This window comes from Canis lupus, chromosome 17, assembly GCF_011100685.1.
Source record: "Canis lupus familiaris isolate Mischka breed German Shepherd chromosome 17, alternate assembly UU_Cfam_GSD_1.0, whole genome shotgun sequence".
NCBI classification, from domain to species: domain Eukaryota; kingdom Metazoa; phylum Chordata; class Mammalia; order Carnivora; family Canidae; genus Canis; species Canis lupus.
This window is the reverse complement of record NC_049238.1, coordinates 60,181,650-60,191,823: the sequence shown is the minus strand read 5'-3', so window position 1 is coordinate 60,191,823 and position 10,174 is coordinate 60,181,650. Positions and strand designations below refer to the sequence as shown.

At 45.5% G+C, this 10,174-nt stretch overlaps 1 protein-coding gene across 3 annotated transcripts; it reads right to left on the bottom strand.

The window, feature by feature from the left end:
- Nucleotides 1-4,680: 4,680 nt before the first annotated feature.
- Nucleotides 4,681-9,323, bottom strand: CIART (circadian associated repressor of transcription). 3 transcript variants are annotated; one of them, XM_038562107.1, is made up of 6 exons: nucleotides 8,980-9,323; nucleotides 7,862-8,278; nucleotides 7,616-7,691; nucleotides 7,308-7,386; nucleotides 7,077-7,188; nucleotides 4,681-5,336 (listed from the first exon to the last, which is right to left on the bottom strand). In XM_038562107.1, exons 2-6 carry the CDS (start codon nucleotides 8,225-8,227, stop codon nucleotides 4,812-4,814), a joined length of 1,158 nt encoding a protein of 385 aa, XP_038418035.1. In that variant the 5' UTR covers nucleotides 8,228-8,278; nucleotides 8,980-9,323; the 3' UTR covers nucleotides 4,681-4,811. The 3 variants fall into 3 exon arrangements, with proteins under 3 accessions (XP_038418035.1, XP_038418034.1, XP_038418036.1); XM_038562106.1 differs by lacking the exon at nucleotides 8,980-9,323 and adding an exon at nucleotides 8,828-8,959; XM_038562108.1 differs by lacking the exon at nucleotides 8,980-9,323 and adding an exon at nucleotides 8,534-8,807.
- Between the last annotated feature and the right edge of the window lie 851 nt (nucleotides 9,324-10,174).

Here is a 10,174-nt window from a genome sequence, read left to right as displayed (position 1 = left end):
CAAAAACAAAAACAAAAAAAAACCACAGCTTTACGCCCCTTATCTGCTTAAAAACTAAGGAAAAGAAACAAAATGAACATACCATGAGTTTCCTATAGCATCATCTGCCTAGGCATTTCACTACATAAACTGAAATCACTAAATAAATTGGGAAACGCCTGAAGATTTTAGAATTGAAGTTGTTTGTTTGTTTTTGTTTTGTTTTAAGATTTTGTTCTTAGCAATCTCCACACCCAAGGTGGGGCTGGAACCTACCACCAAGATCAAGAGTCCCATGCTCCACAGACTGAGCCAGCCAGGCATCCTGAATTGAAGACTTTTTTTTATGTCAACTTCTATCCCTTTGCCTCCCAGTGAGACCTAGTGGAAATATCTCCTTTATTTCTTCTTCACTGTGGAAACAGCTTTTCTTTTTTTTGTATGTTATTTCTACATATCCATCTCTGGTTTGTCACATAAATTCAGATCTAGCGTGTACTGGAAAACAGTAGAGAAAGGCTCAAAAGAAGAAAGGTGCACAAGCAGGTACTTGTGTTATAAGGTAAGCCAGGTTCAACATACTAAAATAGAGCTAGATTAGGACATCATCATGCTTATTAACAAACTTTGTAAATGCCTACTCTTTGTTTTTCATACCATTCCAGTACCTCTTGGACCACTAGAAGACAATACAGTAGACATTAAAGTTAAGTAGTAAAACAAATTAGCGTATGATAAATACAAAGTAAGTTATATAGGCAAAAGGATAATATGATGGAAAAGCAGTGGATTAGAAGTCGAGAGATCTGATTTCTTTTAATTTTTTAAAAAAGATTTTATTTATTTATTCATGAGAGACAGAGAGGGGCAGAGACATAGGCACAGGGAGAAGAAGGCTCCTCACAAAGAACCAATGTGGGACTCCATCCCGGGACCCCAGGATCATGCCCTGAACCAAAGGCAGACGCTCAACCACTGAGCCACCCAGCCATCCCAAGAGATCTGATTTCTATCCAAATTCTGATAGTCATAAGTTCTGTGTCACTTGAACCAATAGTCTGAGATCTATGGCTTATAGATAAAATCCAGTTCAACCCCTGTTTTTGTAAATAAAACTTTATAGGAGCACAGTTGTGCTCATTTGTTTACATATTAGATATGGCTGTTTTGGGCTACAATGGCAGAGATGGGTAGTTGCGACAGAGATGTATGGCCCACAAAGCCTAAAACATTTACTATCTGGGTCTTGCTGACTCCTAACAAACTCTTAGTCTATTTTCTCGTCTGTAAAATGAGACCAATGTCTGCCCTCAATCACGAAATTTGTCATGGGAATCAACTGGGATAAAATGGAAAATTCTTTTTGAAATAAAAGCAGAGGGAAAGTAACATTTTTGAGAGCCTGCTATATGCCAAACCTTGTATGGGCACTTTATGTGCATGATCTCATTTGATGGAGGAAAGGGCCCAAGATGGCTTATACATCATGTTTAGTGGAAAGAATAATTGGGAGAAGGCCTTGAGTGAGTCTCTTAAAGGTAGGATTTAGTTGACAGACGCAGGAAAGACTGGGCAAGGTGAACAGCATGAAGAAGAGTTCAGAGTTAAAAAGTCTTACAGTGTTCATCAAGGGCAAATGAAAAAGTAAACATAGGGATCAAGTGGGAGAACAGAAGGAGAAACAAAGACTTTAAGAAAAGTCTTTGAACTTCTCAAAGCACTGAGGAGCCATTGGAGGAGTTGAATAGGAAATGACATGCAAAGCACTGTTCTAGGAAAAGTAATCTGGTATCAGTGAGCAGAGATGAGAGGTAAGAGAGACTATTCCTATAGTTAAAGTTCAGACCAAAAATGTGGCAATGAAATGGGTAGGAAGAGGGCAGTTTTAAGTTTAGTTATCTAGAAAAATGATGGTAGTATAGTGTTAACAGAAAAAAAAGAGTATAAAACAGCAAAACAGGACATCTTTAAAGGAAAGATAATATTTTGATTGGTGACCACTGGAAAAAGCACCAGACTGGAAATCCAGAGTTCTGTCCGCATGTTGTGCTGTCTTGCATAAGCCACCTAAGTTTCCTCATCTAAAAAATGAGGAGGAGTGGTGAATGATACCTCTTGGTTCTAAAATGCTGAAATTTTCAACAATATTTAGGTACTAATAACATGTAAATAGAACTGTTCAGCAAAGATGTAGACATTCAGTATGTCTTCTAGGGGAGAAATTGGGATTAGAGATGGAGATTCAGAAGTCTTTTTTTTTTTAAAGATTTTATTTATTTATTCATGAAATACGAGAGAGAGAGAGAGAGAGAGAGAGAGAGAGGCAGAGGGAGAAGCAGGCTCCATGCAGGGAGCCTGATGTGGGACTCGATCCGGGTCTCCAGGATCACACACTGGGCCGAAGGCAGGCACCAAACCGCTGAGCCACCCAGAGATTCCCAATTCAGAAGTCTTGAAAGTTGAGGCAGTAAAGCCATGAAAGATGAAATTTTTAAGTGAAAGAATATAGTCAGAGAATAAAGGATCAAGGACTAAGCCTAAGGGAATGCCCACACCCTAGATCAGGCTTAAGTGGGACCATTACAAGGTATAGAATTTGCTGCGAGGAAGGTAAGAGGAGAATTAGGATAGTGGATAGCATGCTGTCATGGGATCCAAGGGAGGAGAGTTTCAGTAGGTAACATCAAGCGTGTCAGATGCTACAGAGAGCATGGAGCACATAGCCTTTGTGCTTGGATCTAGTTACTGATTCGGTGGAAAATATATTAGAATACTTGATACTGGGGGTGCCTAGATGGCTCAGTTCATTAAGCATCTGCCTTTAGGTTTGGATTATGAGTCATGATCTTGGGATCCTGGGATCAAGCCCCACATTGGGCTCCCTGCTCAGTAAGCAGTATGCTTCTCCCTCTGCCCCTCCCCACCTGCTTATTTGCATGCTCTCTCTCTCAGATACATAAAATATTTTTTTAATTTTTTAAGATTTGATTTATTCATTTGAGAGGGAGAGAGCACGAGTGGGAGGGGGGCAGAGGCAGAAGCAGACTGCCTACTGAGCAGGGAGCCCCACACAGGGCTTGATCCCAGGCCCCCAAGATCATGACCTGAGCCACCCAGGTGCCACCCATAAATAAAATCTTAAAAAAAAAAGTAACTAATTTGGTATGATAATTAGTGACCCTGGAAGGTACAGTAGAATAGTAGCTGCAAGAGGCTAAGGATTGAGTGGTAGAAAAGAGAAAGATTAGACTGTTAAAAATATGAAGATGACAAAAAAGGACAGACTTAAGAGATGTTTTCCAGAAGGGGGAGACCTGATCCAAACTTGTGGGAGGAATAAATACTACTTGTAGGAGACATAAATAAATAAACAATTCAAGAACAACGTGAAGTTACAAGTGATAAGTGATACAGTAAAAGTTCCAGAGAAGAAAGGTAATCAAGAGCACAAATGGAGAGGTTTGCCTTAGAAAGGAGGTCATGTGCCTGGGTGGCTAAGTCGGTTAAGTGCCTTTCAGCTCAGGTCATGATCTCAGGGTCCAGGGATCGAGTCCTGATTCTGGGCTCCCTGCTCAGTGGTGAGTCTGCTTCTCTCTCTCCTTCTGCCCCTCTCTCTGCTCATGTGCTCTCTCTCTCTCAAATAAATAAATAAAACCTTAAAAAAAGAAAAGAGGTCATTTTCTCTCTGAAATCAAGAGATAATTATTCCCTGAGAACAGAGTACTTGGGAAATAGGGTAAAGATGTATAACTAGCTGTGAGAAATATGCTAAGTAGCCAATAAACAATAACTAAAATGACCAAGTGGTCTGATACACTGCCAAGGCTTAGGATGGGAGAAGACATGGTTTTGGTGGAAACTGGGATATATGAGTTAGAGTAATAAACAGAGAAGGGTATTAGATAAATTCACTGACTTTCATGTTTGCCTCATGATAGCACTGGGTAGCTTTCCTTAGTCTTGCATAGGTTTAGCAGCTGCAGGTTTTTTTCTTTGTTGTTGTTTTAAGATTTATTTATTTATTTTACTTGGGGAGGGGCAGAGAGAGAGAGAGAATCTCAAGTAGGCTCTGTGACCAGCATGGGGTTTGATCTTCCGACCCTGAGATCATGACCTGACCCAAAATCAAGAGTCTGAGGCTTAAGCCTAACGGACTAGGCCACCCACCCTGGCGCCCCTCCTGCAGCTTTCTGAATGAACATGTGGCCCAGTGTCTGAGGAGACTTCCTACTCTGACAGTTCTAGTGCACCCCTTCCTCTTCAAAACTGGCCACCACAGTGGCTGTTCTGGCTCTTCTATTCCTCCTCTGGCTGCAGTAGATTACATATGTATTTATCCACGAGCATCAACAGCTCCCATCAAAGCAAAGAGCTATCCCAGAGCAGAAAAAACCTGCTAGTCTGGGCCAGCTGGAAGATTACAAAAGTGAGAGACACAAAGGGAAAGGTATTAGTCTCTGAAACTAAATGAAAACATAAGCCCAATTCTGAACCCTGTAACCATCCCAAGGGTAGTCCCTAGGAAGCCAGCAGCAGAGTCCCATTTCCTCTTCACAGGACTTCTGTCATCCCATCCAGACTTCTAACTTGCTGGAGATTACTTTCACAAATATTCTTATCCCCTTTGTCTTTTCTGCGGCTGAGAAGCCCAATATTGGTATTTGAAGCAGAAGGTTTCAATTTCCTCCAACCAACAAACTGTTCAGGTATAAAATTTCTTTAATCAAAAAGGACTTCTCTTCCCTCAACACAAATGTACACATGAAAAGTAAAAAATATATATGAGAGACATACATTTACACAAATTAGAAACCACAGTCTCAAGTCCTGGATTAGGGGTTGAGAGAATGGACCTCAGGAGCAACTGGAGGATGGCTTCTCATTTGCTCTAGATGTCCCATGGTCATCTCTCTGGCCATAGTGGGTAGACCAGGGCCAGACAGGGTACAGCTCCAGTCTGATGGCAGAGTTGCTGGCAAACTGTGGCAATGAGGTCCCTCTCTAGAGAGTTTCTTAGGATCAACAGGGATGACAGGAGACGCTGTGGTGGGCGGAACTGGAGTGGTTGGGGCAGAGTGGGTGAAAGGCTGCATTCCATGCTGGACAAAAAGGATGACACCAATGCTGGCTCCAGTGCCTAAAGGACCATGGCTAAAGGAAATGGTACCTGGGGAACTGAGGGGGGGGTTGCAGATTGGAGTGGTGTGGATCCAAGTAAGGTGCATAGTTGGCCATTCAGTGAGGTGCCAAGGCTGCTTTGGTTTAAGCAGTAGATGTCCTAACTGTGTCTTGTCCATCTTTTCCAGGGGAGGTGCAGGAGAAGAAGCAGCTGAGTAACTGTGGGGGCTTGGAAAATGCTAGAAGGGGGAGATGAGAGAAAAAAAATATGTGAGAGAGCTTTCAGGTTAACTCCACTTGGTTGCTTAAAACTTTTCTTTCTGGGCAGCCCTGGTGGCGCAGCGGTTTAGCGCCGCCTGCAGCCTGGGGTGTGATCCTGGAGATCCAGGATCGAGTCCCACATCCATCGGGCTCCTTGCATGGAGCCTGCTTCTCCCTCTGCCTGTCTCTCTCTCTCTCTCTCTTTCCTTGGGGACTCTGTTTGCAATGCAAACATACCTAGTCTTATGCAACAGATCATTTCCTGCCAGGCCAAGATCAAATAAAACTTTTAGTAGCCTAATTATACTTTCATTTACTTAACAAATACTTGAAGGCCAATTGTGTACCACACACTAAGTTAGGCACTGGACATCCAGAGAGGCAAAATAAAACAAACAGTCCCATAGGTTCTCACTATTTATAAAACAATTCATTTTAGAACTTTTTTATTTTATTTTATTTTATTTTATTTTACTTTTTAGAACTTTTTTAAAAGTCTGTTTTTAACTGGGATCATCATTTCCCAGTTTCTGCATTTTATTTATTTATTTATTTATTTATTTATTTATTCAATTTCTGTATTTCAAATTCTAATTTCCCTTTGTTGAGTTTCTTAAGAAACGTAAATTAATATAGGCAAAATCCTCCTGCTTATGTTTATTATTTTTTTTTTCCTGCTTATGTTTAAATGAGTTATTCCCACACCAATAATAACTGTGGTTGACTGAAAATAAGAAGGGCTATCCATTATCTATAGAAAACTTTACCCTCCCCATCATTTGAGTACCCTCATAAATACCCTATTATTTGAAGGCACGGAAAATAGGTCACTTCCACATTAGGTCTAAGAATCTATCCAACACTCCTTCCATGGGTGTCCTATGGGTGCCCTCCTCCCCTCCCTCTTGAAACCCACACTTTCAGAGGATTTGGTAAGGATGCTTGGGTAGGAGTAAAAAGAGGGAAAAGGAAAAAGTTTTATGGCAACAGAGGAAAAAGGAGTTGTAGAGGAAAGCTAAGGACTCTTCCTGCATGACTCATTTGTTCAGGTGAAAAAGCCTTCTGTATCTATGCAGAAAGCAGATAAGCTACAACATGAGGGATAGGGTTAAATTTCATGGAGTTCTTAGTAGTGATCAGAACAAAATAGAATGGGGACGCCTGGGTGGCTCAGGGGTTTAGTGCCTGCCTTCAGTCCAGGGTGTGATCCGGGAGTGCCAGGATTGAGTCCCATGTCAGGCTCCCTGCATGGAGCCTGCTTCTCCCTCTGCCTGTGTCTGTGCCTCTCTCTCTCTCTCTCTCTCTGTGTGTCTCTCATGAATAAATAAATGAATAAAAATTTTTAAAGAACAAAATAGAACAAAAATCATACACGAATCAAGACAATGAGGAAGGTTAGGGGACGCCTGGGTGGCTCAGCAGTTGGGTGTCTGCCTTTGGTTCAGGACGTGATCCCAGAGTCCCAGGATTGAGTCCCACATCCGGTTCCCTGTGAGGAGCCTGCTTCTCCCTCTGCCTGTCTCTGCCTCTGTGTGTCTCTCATGAATAAATAAACAAAATCTTAAAAAAAAAAAATGAGGAAGGTTAGGCATTTCCTCCCCTGAAAAGAAACCTGTTTTGAAAAAGATGAAAAGACTCAGAAGAAAACAGAAGGATTTCTGCATGTACACTTCATTTCCTCATTACCCCATTTCTCCCTCAGGTTTGTATGTTCTTACCTTGGTCAGCTGGTGCCTGCTACTACTCAATGATGACTTCTGGGCAGCTATATGAGGAAACCAAGTCTTTAACATCCCTTCTACCTGTAGCAAGGTTCCTAGATAACGCTCCCTGTGGAAAAAAATTTTTTTTCTTTAAAAAGCCATTAAGTGTGAAAAAAGCAACAAAACAGGATTGTAGATATCTCCTTTTTTATGAAGTACTGAGGAAAGTACCAGGGGGGAACTTACCCCATTTGTGGCTTCTGCAAAATACCTACAATACGCTGGATTCTGTCCATTGCCACACTCTGCTGGAAACTGCTCAATCCTGGGATTAGGGAGAGAGAAAAACATCAAAGGTTGAGATTCAAGAATTTCATCAGGTAAAGGAAGGACAAAACAGGGTTAAAATAGATTCAGCTAAATAAATTAAATCACAGAAGCACAAAAGGAATAATGTAGGCTACAAAGATTTAAGAGAAATAACACATTTAAAACATTGAGAGAAAGACAGAGATTAATCTAGCCCAAATAAGTGCAACTTATTAGATAATCACCTCTCTCAAATCGACCCATCTTCAGCCCATTCAGTAGGTCTGTGAGAGGACGGATAAATCCTTGGAGCTCTTTACACTGTAGGAAAACCGGACAAAGGCTATGAGAGGACTCACAGAATTGTCCACACAGTACTGTTCTTCCCCACCTCCACAGCCCAAAAACAACACTGTCTTCATAGGGTCCTTACTCATCAGCTGGGTGCTAAGCCATTCCAGTATTGTCTCCTTTCCCCTGCCTTTTCTTACCTTCTGAGCAAAGAGCAGGTCTCCTTCTGTGGTACAACCTTGGATGTTTACGTTGGTCTGTAATTCACCATCTCTTGATTTTTTGACCCCAGATCCCACCATAGGAGAGGCCAAGCCCCGCTGTTCCAGGTGAGATGCTGTATGTTGGTTGCTGGAAACCTTGGTTCGTTGCCTGCAGCGGATAGGCCCCGGGCTGGGCCGAGAACCTCCCCTCTGCCCAGCAGGATCTGACCTGGGGCCATGGGCCCCCTTGTCCTCCCCCTCACTATCTGACGGGAGGCCAAAGTCACTGTTCACTGGGGAGGTGGAAAGACAGGAAGACAGAGAGTAGGAAGAACAGGAGTAATCGCTAGCTGGAGAATCCATAGGTTCAGAAGCAGGGGCTGAACAACTCCCGGAGTACCCAAAGATCAGAACCTGCAAGTGAAGAGCAAAGCCAGAAATCTGTAACCATCATCTGAAAATTAGAAAATAGACTGGGGGATTGGGGTGTACTGGATAATACCTCCTCTCTCCTCCCCAGCATTACATGTCTCCGAGAAAATAGAAAAAGTCACCTCCTCTGCCTGCCCCGCTCAGCTAAGAACCTGGACTGCCCCTCTGGCCTCCGCAGGCAGCTTCTTTATCTGACACAAGACTGTCCTTTCCTCCCCTCCGTTCAGAGTAAATTACCTGACTTGACACCTTCCCCCGACAGTTGTTCACCAGATCTGCTCCCAGCCTGACCCCCGCAGCGAGGGCTACCGGTGAGCCTACCTAGTGACCCTGTAGGGAACGCTCCCCACGGTAACCCCACGCCCCTTCCCAATCTCTGAACCGTATCCCAGCGCCGGGACCCTCCACAGTCGCGCCTGCCACGTGAGGCTATTCCTCCCAATACCAAGCTCCGCTTTCGGTCCCGAAACCTACTCCCTCGGGTCTGATCCTCAGGCGCGGAACGCTCCCTCAGCCCACCAGCCCCCGCACCTGTACCGGTCCGCCACCTGGCTGTCTCCCGCTCCTTCTCCAACTCTGCAGGTCGGGGCTGCCCACCTCTGCCTCTCCCCGACTGGTCCCGCCCCTTCCCCCCTCCCAGACACGTGCGGCCGGGCACGTGCCTTCCCCCTGCGTACACAGACCTCGCGGCCTCATTGGTTGGCTAGTCGGCGGCGCGTGACGCATGTTATCCAAGTTCGCATCCCATTTGCTACAGCCTCCAGGGGCTCGGCCAATAGAGACACAGCTAGATGACGATTGGCTGGAAGGGAAGCATTCCGTGCCCCGCCCCTACATGCGGCTCGCAAGAAGGACCCGGTGAGGAGAAAAGGAGGAGGATGGAAAGAGTGGAAAGGGCGGAGCCCGTGGCCTTAAATAGGATGGTGGTGGGCAGGAGACGTGCAGTTACTGTGTGCAGACTGGTTGTGTGCTGGGAGGCGCGCGTGTTGGGATGTGGGAGTAGGACTCCGGCTCCCCCTCAGTAGCAGATCCACCCCCCCTCCGGTCCCGTCCCCCCTCCCGGTTGAGCGCCTCCTCTCACGAGGGCCGCACGTGGAAGCCATCGGCGACTTGGGCGTGCAACGTGCGAGAGAACGGATGGACGCCCCTGTGTGTCCTCTCGTCTCTCGGCCGCCCCCGGGGCCCTCGTGACCCGCAGGTCCGCGCTTCACCGTCTCCGCCTCTGCCTCCTCCAGGCTGGCTGCCTCCTGCCCTGCAGGGTGGGAGGGTGGGAACTGCCGCCGAGAACACCGCGTCCTCTCGCGCACTCCCACGGGGGTGGCTCCTCCGGCCCTTTCCTTACATAACCCGCCGCGCACGTTACCAGCTCGGATACCAGCCAGCCACGACTCCAGAGGTCAAAGCCCAGCTCGCTCGTCCCTGACTTGCCTATGCGGGCTTCTCTGGCCCTGCGCAGGGAACGGAGAAGCCCGCGTAGGTTCCTGATTTCCTAGATTAAACCTTTGTCCGGCTTCATTTCTTTACGTGTTCCCTGGAGAAGATTCGAAAGGCCCGGAAGGAGGGAAGGTGCGCGTCCGTAGTTGACCAAGTCTGGAATTTACTACTTGGTGCTCCTCGCAGGCCTGGAAGTACAATGCCGCGAAGGGGACGGGGGCTCAGGGACGACAGGCCGATTGACGCTGTGACACCGAGGAGACCGCAAGGGGGCAGCCCCGTTCTGATTAGGGTCTCGAGGACGGAGAAAGAATTAAAGTGTGTCCCTGCCTGCCCTAATTACGAGCTGGAAAAGGCACATTGTTGGGGGTTGGGGGTGTAAGTGGAGGAGGGTGTGATTTTTAAAATCTATTCTAAGTAGTTTTTAATATTTTACATATGTTT